The following is a 17,949-nucleotide window of genomic DNA, read 5'->3' as shown; positions in this document are numbered from 1 at the left end:
CATTTAAGCGCTCTCCTCCACAGCTGCCCTGATTCTTCACAGCAGTGGCCACAGTTAACATTCAACTGTTTACTTCTGTTGTGTGAAACCTGCATTTTATCTTTTTAAATCTGAAAGAAGTCATGGAGTTTTTTCTTAGCCTTGTCTGGTTAGTCAACAGAGCCTGTAATGCTTTCTCCTCCCATTTAGGGCTGTCGCGATAACCGCAAAATGCAATCACCGCGGTGCTGAGAGGACCTCCGCGGTGCGTGTCCAGGCCACCGCCACCACCGCACGGCCCCTTGCACGCGCAGAACAACTCGCGAAACTAAAAGAGTTTTTAAGACTGCACAGTAGATACAAAGCGACTGACAGAAAAAAGAAGAAAGAATGTAATAAGTAAGTAATGTAGTTTCCATACAGGACCCAGTTCAGGGTGATCAGAATACCAAAAAAGCAGTGAAATGGCCCTGTTCTGTATTTTCACAAATCAGAAAAAGGTTTCACAAATCCCAAACAAGGTTTTAATGAATCTATAGCCTCTTTAGAAGAATTCCATCCAGATTTGAGCTGTCTAAGTAATGTAGTTTCCATACAGGACCCAGTTCAGGGTGATCAGAATACCAAAAAAGCAGTGAAATGGCCCTGTTCTGTATTTTCACAAATCAGAAAAAGGTTTCACAAATCCCAAACAAGATTTTAATGAATCTACAACCTGTTTAGAATAATTCCATCCAGATTTGATCAGTGTAACTTTTGTAGTTTCCATACAGGATCTTGTTTTGGTCGATCAAAATGCAAAAAAAAGCAGTGAAATGGCCCTTTATGCCCACCCCTTTAATGCGCGAATCGGAGGCTGGCGAATCGGATGCCAACTTCAGCGTCGTCACCGAGACAGCCCTACTCCCATTATATTTGAAAAGTAATTCATGCTTGTTATTATATTTTTAATTAGTGCAGTGTCTCATCTTTAGGCACTTAAGATTGAGATTACTTTCTTGTCATGTACACACGAATGTCAACACAAAAGTACTCATCTGTATTTGACCCATCCAGGTTGGCACCTGTTGAACACACACATGCACACGGTCACACAGTCATGGAGACAGATGCCATACACTGGAGCAGTGGGCAGCCAATCACAGCGCCTGGGGAGTATGGGTATTGCTCAAGGGGCACCTCAGCCGTGGCAGCTGACCCTCCAGCTGTCAGTCGATCAATCTTTTTGAGCAGCGAGAGTGGGAATCGAACCACCGACTTTCCGGTTATTGGACAACCCACTCTAATCACTGATCCACAGCTGGCCTAAGTAGCTCACAAACTGATGGTTCAAAATGCACCTACAAGAGCGCTGACAGAAAAGTATAGAAGAGAGTGAACATGTCTCTCTAGTCTTTGCATCCGTGCAATGGCTCCCAGTTCACTTTGGAATTTGAAATTTAAATCCCAGCTGACTTTATTTAAGGCTCCGAAGAGACAGGCTGCTTCTTTTAACACACCTTATTTGCTTGTCTGAAAATAAATCACTGCTACGCATCCCCCGATTCCAGCTGAAACTAAAACCGCAGCAGGTTGCCGCCCTATATTAGATGTGCTCACTCTATTTCAGCTTTTAAATCGAGAGCCATTTTTTCCACACTGGGCTTTTTTTTGGGCCAACTGACCTCTTAGATGAGTACCATTTCTGTAATGTTGGAATCAAAGTTTGCACAGCATATTGCTCAGCTACTGATTCGTGTAAATTTGCTTTAGAAAATAACTAAGTCAATTGAAGTCGATCCCACAAAATTTGCATAGTGAAGAGTGGAGACAAATAAGATGCAAACTGTACACAGAAGAGAATAAAAACTGATAGCCGTGGATGGCTCACAGCTGTCTTATACATCGAAAAGGATCTGGTCTGTAAAAATCTGCGTTCTCAGACGACAGACTGGTTAGATATGTAACTCTGCTCGTAACTCTTTGCGGATATGAAGTCCACACAGCAAGTAAAATCACCACCTTGAGAGTCCCTTTTCGATCATAAATAGTTCAGTCTTGCTTTCCTTGGTATGATTTTAATAACAGCAATTTTCTGTTCTCACATAATCGTGGTTTCTGTGGACAGATGAGTGTCCTTTTCTGCTCATTATCCTTCCAAATGCTCACCCTCATTAGGTTCCAGCTATGAATCACATCCATGGACAGGCGTGAGTATTCAGACATTAAAAAGATTTATGCAAAATCTCACAATCGTGTAATTGCACAACACAACCACGACAACAACCAAATGAAATGGGATTTGCTCATTTAGAGGGCTGTGCTTCATTTTTTGAATGTTTTCATGCCCTTTTTGGCAATACACTGGGGTTTGTATAGCAGAAATTATGGATCGACACTCGTGTTTCAGCAGATTCTGTCGTGTTCGTTAATGGCACAGAACTATTAATGGTTCTGCACTCAAACGGTCTATCAAATGTTTGCAGGAACACACATTTCATTTGATAATATTCATATTTATCAAGGCACTGGAGATACACTTGTGACCATTCAGGTGTACATTTAGGAAACAACCTCCCTAGAATAATCCCTTTTTCAGCTTTGCCAATACATTATTATGTGACCACAAAATAATTTCTCATTAAATGTAATGGATGTTACAACAACAACGAATAGAAATTGTTCTCATGGATGGACCTAATGTGCTTGATGACCTGAGTTTTCACAGTAGATAGATCTTCACATATTAAAAGCACTGTCTGGCTTTCTTCGTAGTATTGAACAGCAGTTGTAATAGAAGAATGCAATTGTTTAGATTGCCAAATAAATTACATTTATCAACTCAGATTACATTTAGCTAATTTTATTCCATTTTTATTGTCCTATATCTTAAGCTTATAGTCACTGCCTGGTGAACATCTTGTCTGTATTCACTCCGTGGCCTTGTTTTTCAACTTGCAACAAAAAACTTCAACTTTTCATAGAAGTTGATGATGACTGTGCGATTTCGGAGCTCCCTGCGTGCAAGGGAAGGCAACATGCTACGTAGCATACGTTTTTGACGAATCGCGCAGGAGTCAGGGCTCATCCCACCCTCCGTTCGGAGCAGAGCCGCTAGAGAGACGCACACATCGGAGTTTGGTCCGTCTCTGCCTGCAGTTAGCTCACCCCGCAGGAAGGCCACTGCGGGAAGATGGCGACGGAAAAACAAAAACATGAAGGAAGAGTTAAAATTGGACATTACATTCTTGGGGACACGCTCGGAGTAGGGACGTTTGGAAAGGTTAAAGGTATGTGACTGCCTCGGCGTCTCTGCATCCCGCAAACTGAAAGATGGTAGCAATGAGTGCTTTTAGCTTAGCCGCTAATTTAGCCTGCTATGAAAGCTAACTTGACGCCACACCAGGAAGGTTTCATACATGCTCTCGCGGTATTTGTTAGTCGTCCTTCTGATGAAAACAGTCTTTTTCGGGATGTAGCTGCAATATACAGGCCAAGTCGTAAGACTTAATACGAATTTAGTACACGTTATAATTTAGCATTGGTAGCTTTGTGAGCTAGCCACAAGTCGCTGTCAAGATAGACACCGGGAAGTAAACCTTACCAACTGGTGTTACCGCTATGTCGATAAATAGTTATGAGGTGTGTTACGTCCCCTCCCCCCCTTCTTAAAACATGCTAAAGTTAGTTTTTGCAGAATGATATTTCGTCTCACCTATCCTCTATGTATTGAATTTGCTGTTTTGCTTAAGAAATGTTTATGCGTTTCGTTGTGTATGGAAATGAACAAACCCAGTCAAATCTACGCCCAGTGATTTCAGTACAGGGCAGCACGAATAGTAACCTACGTCAATGCGAAGATTAATTTGTGTAAACTTGCTTTGGACTGAAAATTCATCCCACAAAGATGAATGGACTTGACCCCGGTCTGCCTTATAGTGAATTTGCTCTCATATAAGTAAACATTTGAAATTGATCGGAAACATGAAACTAAAAAATGGAGCAACCACTTAAAGCAACTTTTTAGAAGGACTGCTGGCTGTTTACAGTCGGTGAAATGTCCCAGTGAGTCATCGCTCTGCTGCACGCGCTTTTTTTAAGGAAACGCTGGAGTTGATGCCCCATGATTATAATTATTGTGAGTTTTGAAGATTTAATATTTCACTACCACACAGCTGGTAAATCAAAAGTTCCATGTCAGAAACTCCCTTCTTGCCAGCATGCTTTTGCTGTTGTGTCTTTCTCTGGATGGAAGATTTGTTCAGATTGAGTTGGTATTGTTTGCCAACCATTTCCTTGTTGCAGTTTTTGTCAAAAGACAAATCTCTACACCTTTTGAGCTGGGAGACCACTTGAAGAACAATGGGTTTAACCACGCTTGCTTCATATAAAGAAGTTTTTTTGCATGAGGTTCTGCAGTAAACATCAAATTACAACTATGTATCTAAACAAAAACTTTCAGTCCAATTAGCAGCGTTATGGTTCCTTTGAATTACGTTGTTTACATTAATAAATTAATTGGTCAACTGAATGCGTTGCTTTTCTATACCATAAAGCTCAATAAGCCTCATGTTCAATCTCTTAACAGATGATAGACAGATACTTTCCTTTTTAGCGGTTTTGCAGCTAGACATGAAGCTACTATGTTCAGCGACTGTGAACATTGGACTTGGATTTATCAGGTAGACAGTAACGTGAGTCTAAACAAACACAATTGTTGCTCCCACTTTGCTGTATGTGAGTAAGCAGCCACAGTGATGCATGTATAAATCTAAATATGATTTGTCCAAGCTTAGTTTGCACTGTTGTGTCCACTTCAATGAAATAACTAGTTAAAACAGCTTTACAACTGAAAATTTTCTTTATTCTCAAACAATATTCAATTATACGATGCCAAATGTCTCATTATTCCATAATGTTGTCTACATTATCGTTGCTATTGTTTCTTTAATCCTTCAGTGGGCCAACATGAGCTTACCAGACATCAAGTGGCAGTGAAGATCTTGAATAGACAGAAGATCCGCAGCTTGGACGTGGTGGGGAAGATTCGACGGGAGATCCAAAACCTCAAGCTTTTCAGGCACCCTCACATAATTAAACTGTAAGTCCTAGATTGCACACTGCTCACTGCTCCATAATCCCCCCTGCCGCCACATTAATGCCACCCACTGAGCTATTTCCAGACTTAAATAGTGTGTTTCAGCACACTTCCATCTAAGATAACCCTCTGACCCAGTCTCCTCCTCCATCAGTCCTCGTCTTGATTCCCAGAATTGCCTGTGTTGTTTATCCCCTCTGTTAGCTTTCCATTTTATTGTACAAAAGTGCATTATCATGGACTTTCTCTGTCCCAGCAGTGTGACCTCTTGGTCTTAAACTCAGTTGTATTTAAATGTGAATTCACTGGAGCTGCCACTTCCTTTCCATGTTTGTTTTGGTTGCAGGAATCACCAGGTCTGTCCTGTTTTGGATTGTTTGCGGCATAACTAATATTCACCCGTTAAATCTGAAAGATGAGACATTTTGAATGAATCATTCAACATGGGAGCTGTCTGTGAAACTAAACTGCCTATGATGCATAAGTGTGATACTGACTACTGTTGGGCAGAAAAATATCCTGCATTTTTAACAGTTGTATACAGGAGGTGTACTCTGGTGCTGATCTTAAAAGATTGCTAGAAATTTGCTGTGATACATCCTGTCTGCTACGTGAACGTCCACAGGCCTTGTGCCACTGTTACACGGCTGTAAAAGGACCAAGAGGTGTGGCTAATCTAAAATACCAGTCCCATGTCATGCATGCTGCACAAGAATGTAAACTTTGTGTTAGAGTCAGAGAGAGAGATCCAATCTTTAACAGGGTGCTCAAACCTTTGGGGCAAAGTGCAAAGCTTTGCCTGTTTTGTCCAATAACAGATTTTTGTGTTTTGTTCAAGCTTGTGCTGATTTTGAAATCAGATTGACAGTTTACGATAGAAGCGACAATTGATGATTGTCTTTTAGACACGTGATGTTAAGAAATGGCACCTGATTGTCACTACAGGAGATTTTCTGCTCTTAAGTTTTGGCAATTAGTTGGCAGTCAAATGAGCTGAGCAGTGTCAAACAACCCTGCATTGCCATTCTTTGCTTTATTGTCAATGAACCAACAGCATCACATCTGAGCTCAAAGGCAGCCACCAAATATGGCCATCTGCTTTTAGAGCTGCTGTGTGTCTGTTAACTGGGTCCATGACACTGCCTCTTTTTCCCTCAAGACCTTTGTTATGTTCTGGATGTATCAGCCTCCAACTGAATCTTGAAATGAGATTGTACATGTTCAGAAATGGCTGTAGATATCAGCAGACAAACTTTTTTTTTCCTTTCTTTTCGGTTGTGCTTTAAAAAACTTCAAGCATTATTCTTTTGTGGTAAAACAGAGAGAAAAAGAGAAGGGTACAGTCTTCTTCAAACCTTTGTCACCACCCTCCCCTTGCTGTGTTTATTGGACAGCAGCTTCATTCTCATTTACATATACTTCTGCCACTGTTGTCAGATGTCAGCATTAATGTGAAACTGAATTGCTCTCGGACTGCAGATTAAGTCTTTTATGATAATGAAGGCAGCAGTGTTGCTGTTGTGAATGTCACTTCCTTTTGGCTCTGGATCTTTGGAAGGGGGGCAATTTATTCATAACTGTTATGTTTTGACAAAATCAGAATCAAACGCTGATTTGAGGACATTAGCTGTGCTATGATTTGAGTTCTAAATTCACATCCGAATTATCACTTAAAGTTACAGGTGACAGAAGGTCTTGTTTTATCGAGAACTTCTTATAATAATCTCCAAGCACAACACTGCATGTGAAAAGCGCTCGTTCACAGGTGCTGCTGTCAACTCTTTCCTGCCACGGACTGTTTAGAAAAGAAACGGAGAGAAGTGTGCCTTTGCTATGAAATCTAGGCCTTGATTTGACGGGGGATACATGCAAACTGTCATCTGGGTAGAAGCCTCTGTTTTTACGTTGAACATTTTTAATCAGATGCGCATATTTGCGTTCTATTAAACAGTACTTGAGGGCAAAGAAGAGAAAGGACACATTAAGATGTAATGATACAGTTTAATACGAGGGATTTTTTATTTTTTTTTTGTAATGAGCGCTTTTTCAGAAATGAGTCATTTACGTGCTGTTGATTAAACTGGATCCTGCACTTACTCTGATGAGTCATGTGGAGCACAGATGTATTTCATCTGAGCAGTTTTAGAGTTTCTGTATTCCACAGTGGAACCAAGAGCTGAGTCGATGTTAACTCTGACCTTATAATACAGACACACACCCCTTTTTTTGAACATACGATGAAATAATAACTTACCTGAAATGGTCATCTGAGTTGTTTTTGTTATATTTGCAAACTGTTGTTGAAAAATAGAATTTCAACTTTATTTTTTTATTGCTGCAGGTATCAGGTTATTAGCACACCCACAGATATCTTCATGGTGATGGAGTACGTCTCAGGTGGAGAGCTCTTCGATTACATCTGCAAAAATGGAAAGGTAATGGTCTTAGGCTCTTGTATATAGATGTCCCACATTTTCTGCAACACCGTTAAGATGTGATCCATACACATGTAAAATTTGATTGTAATGGAGATAACCAGAACGCCTGAAAAGGAGCTACTTGGGCTTGTTTTGATTAACCGGCTGTGGTGAAGATCTGGAAATGTTTAAAATGTGTGACCCTCAAGCCAACAGTAGTGGGAGAGGATATGAAAAGACAACATGAAGCCATGCTTAGTCAGTAGTGCCGTGCTAACTGAGTCACAGAGAAGATCACACCTAATAGGCAACTTCTACTTTAATAGTTGGATGAGAAGGAGAGCCGGCGACTGTTCCAGCAGATTATTTCAGCCGTAGACTACTGCCACAGGCACATGGTGGTACACCGAGACCTCAAGCCTGAAAACGTGCTGCTCGATGCACACATGAATGCCAAGATTGCAGATTTCGGTATGTATGTATTTATTCCTCAGTCATAAACCTTTAAACAAGAGGCATTCAGTCTGAGTCTCTCTATGCTAAAAAAATAACATCTATAAGATGTATTTTGTATGTCGCAAAAAATGTATACCATGAGCAAAACCATCCGTCAAGTACTGTAGCTGTGGATATCTGCTTTGTATCTGCAGAGCACTGGCCATATTGTCATAAAGGTGAGGTCAGACAGGCTGGATGTGCAGTGTAGACTATTTGGAGGAACCAGTGCCAGCCAATCGTCACTACTTCCGGGGTCGAGCTCTACCACTTACTTGCATGCACTGTGATGGACAAATTAAATGTAAGGCTAGCAAGCTGCAGAGAAGTTCTTAACAGGCTAGGTGGAGAATGCAGCAGAAATGAGGCAGAGCGAGGAGCCAGAGCGCTCGGCGAGCCACCGGGAGGCGATGGGAAGCTTGCTCCTTATCAAACAGAAACGCATTGCAGAAACCACTTGCTTCGGGACTAGATAGGTGGGGTTGTGATGCGGGCTAACTCGGGAGCTTTGAGAGCAAACACGGCAGAAGCAAGGCCAAGCGAGAAGATGCAGCACTCTGCGAGTCAGGCGAGCCAATCAGAAGCATGCCTCCCCTCGCCGAGATTTTGCTCGGCGACCTCCCTGGATAGCTCAGTCCTTCCAGACGGCGGAGGCTTCATTGCAGCGGCGAGCGCCCTGTTGGCTTGTGGCCTGGCTGAGACTTTGCTCTGCTAGCTTCTTGGCTATCCTCAGTCCGTCAGTGAGAAAGAAGAGGTAGAGTCATACCCCAAGTGGTTTAGTCATGAGAGGTTTTTCCCCTGGTTAAAAACAACACAGAGACACGCAGATTAGTTTGAAGAGGATTTATAACTGTCTGAATGGGACTTTGTTTTGTAGTTATGGACACAAAGGTAATCTGTGAAGTTTTTGCTTGCACTTGTCGTGCATTTGTACAGTAAGACATTCTCATCTTGTCAGCATGAGGACACCCATGCTCCGAACATCATGATTGTCCAGTTATCAAAAGTCACAGGCAATCATTTGCCAGAAAATATATCCATTCCTTAGGAAAATCAAGGGAAAAGAAAACGGATTGCGAGTGAAACACTAGTAAATGTCCAAATTTTAAAACCTGAAACGTTGATGGAAAGGCAATATGTTCCAAACTGCCCTTTAGGTGTAGAGGAGTAAACACAGTGCGTTGTGGTTGTAAAGCAAATGCAAAACTTAAAAAAAAAAAAAGACAGTCGACCCTGGAATGCACATTCCAAAGTAATTTCAATCGTTTGTTATTGAGTTTGGTTGCTGCGTTGAGACGTGTCTCTGCAACTCATCTTTATTCTTGCTGTCTGAGAAAAAGCTCTTTGTTTCTTGCCCGGAGACTGAGCTTTGCTGATTGTAAAAGTTCAAACAAAAGGTGGTAGAATGATATTCTACTTCATTATTTAACTTGCAGGAACTAAAACCTTAATTTCTTTACACACACAATACCTCGTTCTGAGATTAATTACACTGACACTAACAGGAGGAGGTGGAACCTTTATCAAGAGGATATCGAAGTTTTCAAGATTTCTTTTTTCATTTGTGAAAATAGCAGCTAAATGTTTAAGTAAATTGTTTTATTAAGCCCCCCTACAAAACCCCGACCAATCGTGTATTGTAATGATAATGACAATGACATTTTTTTGTGTGTTGTAAGTATATGTGTTTATTCCACACGTTTGCAGGCTGTATAACTCTTTAAAATGCCGTGCAGGTTTGTCAAACATGATGTCAGATGGAGAGTTCCTGCGTACAAGCTGTGGTTCTCCAAACTATGCTGCTCCTGAGGTCATCTCAGGAAGGTAACCTCTTTCTATTTGCTCTATGCAGTCACTCAGTCTGAGATCGACACAAAACTAAAACACGCGTCTCATTATAATCGCGTTACATGTCGGAAAGAAAAATTTAAACGAGTTAAGGCGTTGCGTTCATGTTTGTTTGTTTTTCTCTCTTCCAGATTATATGCTGGTCCAGAGGTGGATATATGGAGTAGCGGCGTCATTCTCTATGCCTTGTTGTGTGGGACACTTCCCTTTGATGATGATCACGTGCCAACACTCTTTAAAAAGATCTGCGACGGGATCTTTTTCACCCCGCAGTATCTGAATCCTGCAGTAATTAGCCTCCTCAAACACATGCTGCAGGTGGACCCAATGAAAAGAGCCACCATCAAAGAGATCCGGTAAGATCATTTACCAGCCGAACATGCAATAACTGTAGTCTGTCTTGACTAGATTATGAGTCGGAGAAGCTTTATAATCATAAATGAATAAGATATAAGAAAAGGCCTATTTTCTATTTTCCCTGTTACACTTGTGCGGTTGATTTAACTGTCATGTTCTCCCCACAGAGAGGATGATTGGTTCAAACAAGAGCTACCAAAGTACTTGTTCCCTGAAGACCCCTCCTACAGCAACAACATGATTGACGATGAGGCCCTGAAGGAAGTATGTGAGAAGTTTGAATGCACAGAAGAGGAGGTTTTAGCCTGCATATATAGCCGCAACCATCAGGATCCATTAGCTGTCGCCTATCATCTCATCATTGACAATCGCCGCATCATGAGTGAAGCCAAGGATTTCTACCTGGCATCCAGCCCTCCTGACTCTTTTCTAGACGACCAGCACCTGACCTCGTCCGGTGCAGCTGTTTCTGGCATTATCAAACCCCACCCCGAGCGCATCCCCTTTCTCGTGGCGGAGACTCCTCCCAGGCCTCGTCACACACTGGATGAGCTGAACCCCCAAAAGTCCAAGCACCAGGGTGTCCGACGAGCCAAGTGGCACCTGGGTATCCGCAGTCAGAGCAGACCCAACGATATCATGACCGAAGTGTGCCGTGCCATGAAACAGCTCGATTACGAGTGGAAGGTAAGGAAGAAAGTTTATGAGAGGGTGATAAAGAACATTTTTCATATGTTTTACTTGAACGAGGTGACTACAAATGGGTTCATTTGAATCATGTGCGTCAGCACACTTTGTTAAATCGGCGTTCTCAAGAGACATTCTTTCTGCTCTCTTAATAATCTTTCCAGGTTGTGAATCCATATTATCTGCGTGTGAGAAGGAAGAATCCTGTTACAGGGATGCAAACCAAGATGAGCCTTCAACTCTATCAAGTGGACAGTAGAACCTACCTCCTTGACTTCCGTAGCATAGATGGTAAGTTTTCCTACTCTGTTCTTTAGACGGTGGGCGGTGAAACAGTCGGCGCTTTGGGTTGAGCCTAATCGTTTATAAGTCACTCTGTCAGGTACAACAACATGCTTACATAGCTCTCACACACTCGCACACACACACGCACACACACACACACACACACACACACACAGAACAGAACAGAACACATGCTTAGTATAACTGGGAAAGTCCACCAGTCCTAGGGAGAGTTAGTAGTTCACACAAAATGAGGAAATGATCATGAAAAGCAGTGACAGAGTCTGATTGAATTTATGAAGCTGACGCTTAATTCAGCTTGATGAATCAATCGTAAATCGAATCAAGTTGTATGTGTTCGATGATGATAGCTACATTTTCATGAATAAATATTATCGGCCAGATCATATCTGAATGTCTTTTATGTGCTGCGTTCAAATTCCAGACAGCTTTCTTCAGCATAAAAAGCTGCATCTTTTTCTGAGATGGCCGCCACCGTGTGGTGAACTCGTGTTAAGTTGAATACGATTCAGTTGGCACTAAAGTCTGCAAATCACATGTAATGACTTCTGGACTGCGGTTACTCACCAAGGCCTTGACCTGGGACCCAACATATTGTGCAGCTGGTGAAACCTGGGGTTGTTTACACCTGAATGAGGCTGCGCTTTCTTATCTACGAGAGTTGCCTCTCTCCAAATCAGAGGACGAAGTTGACAGCGCATCTTTAGTTCTTGACTGAGTGATCGGGCTTGCTCGGCTCCTTCAGGTTGCAGACGTTAAGTCAGGCTGAAAACAGCCAGCATTGAATTTTTGTGGGACAGATGTTACGCATTACATCTTTCTTACCTAGTCTTTGCTCCCTGGTGAATCCATAAAATCTGTGTGCGTTTGAAACGCTCAACGCATTTCTTATACAGCAATCGCTCCTGAGTTCTGTATTCATCTGCCGTATTCCCCCTATCACGTTCACATTAACATAACATTAGAGCTACAAAACATAGCTTCTTCACTTTGGGGGTTTTGCATGACTTAAAGAGTGTTTTGTCAACATATTGTTTCCACACCTCTAATGGGAGAGGAAGCAAATCTTTTCCATTCTTTTTTTTTTTTTTTTTTTTTGAGGAGGGGGGGTCTACTTTACCATTCCACCAAATATTCCAGAGTCTGTGCTGTCCAAATTCAAGCTTAACTAGGCTGGTTGCACTTAGAATAAAGTTACCGATTAATTATGAATATTGCATAAAACTAGAAAACCTGTGGGAAGTATTCAAGATCCGTGACTAAACAGAACAAATGTTGCCCAGTTAACTTCAAATTTAAGCTGTTTTTATATTTGTTGTGTTTTAGGAACGTGCAGTATGTATGTCCTTGACCTTTGACCCAACATGTTATGCGTTTCTTTACTCATTCACCCGTTCAAGTTTCCACTTAGTTTTCCAACACATGAGCATTGTTCGAAATGGCCTCTTAAGAGGGAGGTTTTCTGAAAAACCTGACGGATAGGTCGATGCCCACGGAAGCCTTTGTTTCTCAGCCTCTCAAGTAACTTTAAACATGAAATTAAAACCTTTTGAGATCAAGTTTTTCCTGGGAATGAATTACTTTGCTCACATAGTCATTGTTGTTAGAAAATAGATAAATAAAAACATTGATAAAAAAAAACTCATGAAAATGACCACAGGTCTGATGTGACACTCGGTTCTTTGTTGCATCACGTCTCGATGGATTAACGATAATATATTTATTATGACATTTTATGTTAACCTAGATATTAGCCTTGAGTTTAGCCGCCTGTTTGTGCACGGTGTTTGGATTCTGTCCCATCGTCTGCCCTCTCAGTGTAGACTTCATAAATGATTGACTCGGAGTTGAGAGCTCTGGATATCTGCGTGGGTGATTGGCCATGCCTCAAAGGAAACTGTCAGATAGAAGTGTTTGGTGCCTTTGATGTGGCACTGGCATGCTGTGTGAAGGGCACGACAACTCTGGTATTTATGTTTAACCGAAGTTTTAACCGAAGCCCCGAAGGGAATGGAATGCCGCTTGAATTTGCATTGAAACCAAAACATTTGAAATGTAGTGGATGTATTGCTGTGAAGTTATGCAAGGTTTCTGCCATGTTGGTCAGAGGAAATTCACACTGACATTTTTAATGACACTTACAGGAAGATTTAATACCTTTTTAAGTACCATAACCTGCCAAAGAAAGACAGAAAAGTGGTAAAGACAGTCAGGTCCACAGATACGCAAGTCCGCGATTTAGATTTATAGATTGATTTATAAAACGTGTCTTGTAACTAGGGGTGTAACGGTATGAAAATTTAACCTCACGGTTATAGTGACCAAAATGATCACGGTTTTCGGTATTATCGCGGTATTTTTAAAAGTGTGTTCAATCTGTTCAGAAAGCACTGATAGGCCTACACAAGCTGAAAAAAGTGCAACAGTGTTTATTATATTGCAAACTCTTATCAAAAACATCAACAATTAACATTAAAGGAACAAGAGTGCAGCATGTAAACAGCTTATATTCATTATATTATGATCATTATTATTAGCATGATGGAAAGTTTTAAGGAGAGACTTTCGCACCAAGTCCGCAATTTCCCATGTGATCACACTCTTCCAATGCATAGCGATAAGCATGCATGTCAGACCAGCTGGTGTCGGATCGCGGGGTTATGGGAATTGATGCAGAAATACGTTTGTTGACCTGAGCACGCAATACCGGCTTTTGAACTATTTCCGAATCTGATATTACTGTGGTCTGCCCTGAGTGGAGTCCTCCGCTATCATGCGTTTTGACCGCGTATTGCCGCGGCAAGTCTGCACAGTTTCAGACTGCGAATGTTGTTGCATTTATTTTAAAACGAAATACAGTGTTACAGAGCGAAATACAGGCTAACGGGGTGAAATACGATCTTACAGGGCAAAACACAGGTGAATTTGGGCGATATTGAATTGTTTTTCCGTCTGAAAGTTACAAACTGTAGCCTACAACTGAATGATAAACTCAAATGTGCACCCGTCTAGCTCTGAGGCTAACGTTAAAGATGTGTCCCGATTAGCTCCACACTAACACCACTGAACGAACATGTGCCGTAGGCATCTGTTTAGATTATTGACACGTTATTAAAAAGTTAGACAGACGGATCATTGCATTCTGCTTCAACCCGATGTCCCCACACCATGCATTTATTTATGCATTTGAGCTGAAACGTTAACTTACCTTGCATTGGCTATACAGTTGTGGGTGACGATCACGGAGATGAGCAAGGAGATTTGACGTATTGCCACCTTTAGCGGAAACTTTTTTCCTGCATGTTCTGCAGACAGGATAACCATCTTCTATCAACTGTCCCCCGGCATTCTTATAAAAACCAAAATATGACCATACTTCGGATTTAGTTCTCTTAGAGGGCCGATAAATGTCCTGTCATCTACACCTTCGGCCATGATTCCAACTTCAAGAAATGCACGTTGTAGGCTGCGCAGTGTGCATGCGCGACAAATTAAGAACTCTGATGAGGCTGGGAAGGATTCAACTCACGGTTTTCATGCCGTGATATTAATGATATTTGAAATGAACGCGGTAATGGTTATCGTCAACACTTTTTATCGTGGTTTACCGTCATACCGGTAACCGTTACATCCCTACTTGTAACGTCACCTTGTTTCAGTACTGTTCAACTCAGCTTTAATTGTGCCGGCTCAAATATCTTCTTCTGCATCGACGCACAGCTTCTCTGTTTGTTGTATTTCAAGATTTAAGTATTTTGTGTACTGCAAGCAGCCTTTTTGGGTAGTAAAATAAAAGTTTTTTTTTTTTTTTTTTTTTTTTTTTTTTTACGTGTGTGTGTGTAAAATTTTAAGAAAAAAAAACACGTCTGTCTTTTGTTATTCAGATGATATGTTGGAGGCAAAATCTGGAACTGCTACCCCTCTCCGCTCTGGGTCTGTGGGCAACAACCGCAGCACTATTAAAAACGATGTGGATGGGACCGATGCTTCAGCCACATCTAGCACTGTTCAGCCCACCAAAACCGCTGAAGGCTCCTTAGCATCATCCTTGACCTCATCCATCGACTCAACGGGCGGCGGGGACATCATGCCTGTCCCACGACCAGGAAGCCACACCATTGAGTTCTTTGAGATGTGCGCGAATCTTATTAAACTACTTGCACGATAGCTTGCAAAACAATCATAGCTAGCCTTTTCTATTCTCTGAGTGTCTTTATAGCAATAAGCATGCAACCGATCCATGGCTCAGTTCATCCTGGCTGAGGATGAAGTGATAGTTTCATGGCACTGATGCAGGATGGTGCTCCCTAAGCTGAAGGGATGCATACTGAGCTTAGTGGGTCTGGAAGGGTTACAGGGAAAGAAGAATGAAACGCGCCATTACTTGCAAGGACAGAACAACATTTCGGAAGGGGGTCTTGAAATTTTCTGATCAATTAAATGCCAGATGTCCACATCCCACCCATAGATATATGCAGAAGGTATTACACTGAACGTTCTGTACTGTAGCGAGCGAGCGAGCCTGCTCGTCAGTACAGAGAACAAGATCATTTTTCCTGCAGAGAAGAAAGGGTTGAGAGCTCAGTGGCAGACATAGGATGCAGGAAGCACTTTTTGCACAAATGTCTTTTATTTCCTGCTGCTCCTTTTTTTTTTTTTCTCTCAGCGGGGATGGAAGAAGTGGTGCAGATGTACTGGGGTGCTGCTTTGGCTCATGCCCATCACATTCATTGGACTCTGAAGAAGTGCAGTGACCCCTGTATTTCTGCCGCGTGTCAGGGACATAAGAACGCTTCTTCACAATTATCTTGGGTTTTCTGTTAATCTTAAATGGCTACATGTACAACATTTTGTCCTTGTTGTAAACATTTGTTTGAATTTGTCTGTCCCCTTTTTATATATAAAGACAGATATTTATCAATGCATAAAGTGGATGGAGTGTTGGTTCTAATAGAATGTGTTTTTCTTCCTTGCATTAAGTTCAATTGCTGGATATATATTTTTTTTTTTCTAAATTTACTGTTTTTAAGTCTGTCACAATTTTGTTTCCATCAATCACACTTCTTCTGATACTTGATTGTCTTTCCAAATAACTATAACCTGCTTTTACCATTTAAGAGGTGTTTTGCTATGACAGTCGAAATCTAAAAATATATAATTTTCTGTGTCGTGTTAAATGTCAAATTGATTTACTTTTTTTTTTTTTTTTTTTTTTTGAATAGGATTTGAATATGATTACTGATTGAAATGCCTTTTGCCTACATTACTTTCATAAATGCCAATCCATCACACGTGTACAGGCCTGGAGGACCCCAAATTGAAAAAGAGTAGTAGCAATTATATGCTGTGCATTGACGGTGTCCGTTGGCAGGTGAACACACCCATAATATTGTCACCTTTGGACATGTTTATGTTTTTGTTATTGCTTTCACATACCTTTGAAGGTTGACCTTAATCAAAGCTTTACATGCTTTAAACCTGAAGCAGACTTGTGCGCGTGGTTTTTTTTCAGCTACTGTAGATGATGGAGACGAAACAAAAAAAAAACGCATTTGAATCGAAATGTGTGTGATATTTATATTTGCTAACGTCTCATTCCTTTTCCTGTCCATAGTCTTAAAGTTTTAAGTGGTGTCTGTTTGGCTGCCTTACCATCATCAGTACTGTTTTATCAGTTTGTATGTCAGTAGAAGTTTCAATTCCGTGCAGGTCAGAGTTATTGGCGCCCATTGCAATTATAAGGGGTCTAAATTCCACAGCTTACATTGTCAGTGTTAATTCAAAAGTACTGTCATTTGAAAATAGATTGTTTGTTTCTTTCAAAGCATTTGGCATTACAGGAAAAAGAGGGAACGTCTTAACTGCAAACGTACACATCTGAACGTGTGGCCAAACTACTCAAGACCTCAGTGACTGCTCCCATAGTTAGATAATGGCAAAAGGAAAACCAAAGCAAAGGTACAGGCTAAGCTGAATTGGGCTTTCATTTAGTAACATTTAGTCATTTAAACATGATTCGATTAACTGTTCTTTTTGTACTGGAAAACAGACACCTAAAGTTTAATCTCGTTTCTTTTTCTTTCTTTTTTTTTTTAAATGTAAGAAGTTAAAAGTATGCGCTCCCAGCTTTGAAAATAAGCAAGCTCTCATTTGGGTGAACAATTGACATTTCAGAGGTATAATGGTGAGTGACCATAATTGTGATCATGTTTCTTTTGTCCTGCACTACAGACTCGGACTGAAAATATTAAGTTGATATTTGACCTTTGTGTCTCAGTTTTAAACAACAGTTAATAAAACGGTAAAAATAAAAATAAAAAAAGACCAACTGTGTGGTATTGGAGAGATATTGTAAAACTTAACATTTTAAAGGGCAGTTTCAAGTATTGATCAAAACGTGTCATTGCTTACATGGTGGGTTTTGTAGGAAAGATGAATGTGTGCTGAAACATGAACCTTTTTGCCAGCTTATGAAAAGTGACCTGGAAGACTGTTCGATTCAGGTTGAACTGCTTCAAAGAAAAAATGTTCTATTTTTGTTTGATGTTAAAGGGGACCCCACCAGATTGACCAGTGTAAATCTGAATGGATAGTGTTGAATTATTTGTATACACGACTGCCTAATAAACTGCTAAATTGCACACTGTTGTTTTAATGCTTCTTTGTATGCTTATATAGTGCTTTGATATGTTTAGTGTTTATTTACTGCTCAAATGAGAGCTTAGCTTCATTAAAGCTGCAGTCTGCAGGATTTGTTGTTGTCATAAGTAAAGTCCTAATTTT

The 17,949-nt window shown here is 40.9% G+C and overlaps 1 protein-coding gene across 1 annotated transcript; it reads left to right on the top strand.

Annotated features, from left to right (window-relative positions):
- Positions 1-3,055: 3,055 nt before the first annotated feature.
- On the top strand, positions 3,056-17,487 carry prkaa1 (protein kinase, AMP-activated, alpha 1 catalytic subunit). Its single transcript, XM_075455105.1, has 9 exons — positions 3,056-3,248; positions 4,918-5,059; positions 7,398-7,491; positions 7,800-7,944; positions 9,705-9,792; positions 9,948-10,172; positions 10,341-10,860; positions 11,025-11,151; positions 15,051-17,487. The coding sequence occupies exons 1-9, from the start codon at positions 3,152-3,154 to the stop codon at positions 15,332-15,334; spliced, it is 1,722 nt and encodes a 573-aa protein (XP_075311220.1). The 5' UTR covers positions 3,056-3,151; the 3' UTR covers positions 15,335-17,487.
- The last annotated feature ends 462 nt before the right edge of the window (positions 17,488-17,949 follow it).

The sequence above is a fragment of the Odontesthes bonariensis genome, chromosome 22, assembly GCF_027942865.1.
Source record: "Odontesthes bonariensis isolate fOdoBon6 chromosome 22, fOdoBon6.hap1, whole genome shotgun sequence".
NCBI classification, from domain to species: domain Eukaryota; kingdom Metazoa; phylum Chordata; class Actinopteri; order Atheriniformes; family Atherinopsidae; genus Odontesthes; species Odontesthes bonariensis.
The sequence above is the reverse complement of the archived record's forward strand: the minus strand, read 5'-3'. Positions and strand labels throughout refer to the sequence as shown.

Bases quoted from the DNA above. Each gene is read 5' to 3' on its own strand.
- prkaa1 (XM_075455105.1), top strand. From the start codon at position 3,152: ATGGCGACGGAAAAACAAAAACATGAAGGAAGAGTTAAAATTGGACAT. The intron at 7,492-7,799 runs GTAATGGTCTTA...CTACTTTAATAG, and splicing joins ACATCTGCAAAAATGGAAAG to TTGGATGAGAAGGAGAGCCG. The intron at 9,793-9,947 runs GTAACCTCTTTC...TCTCTCTTCCAG, and splicing joins CCTGAGGTCATCTCAGGAAG to ATTATATGCTGGTCCAGAGG.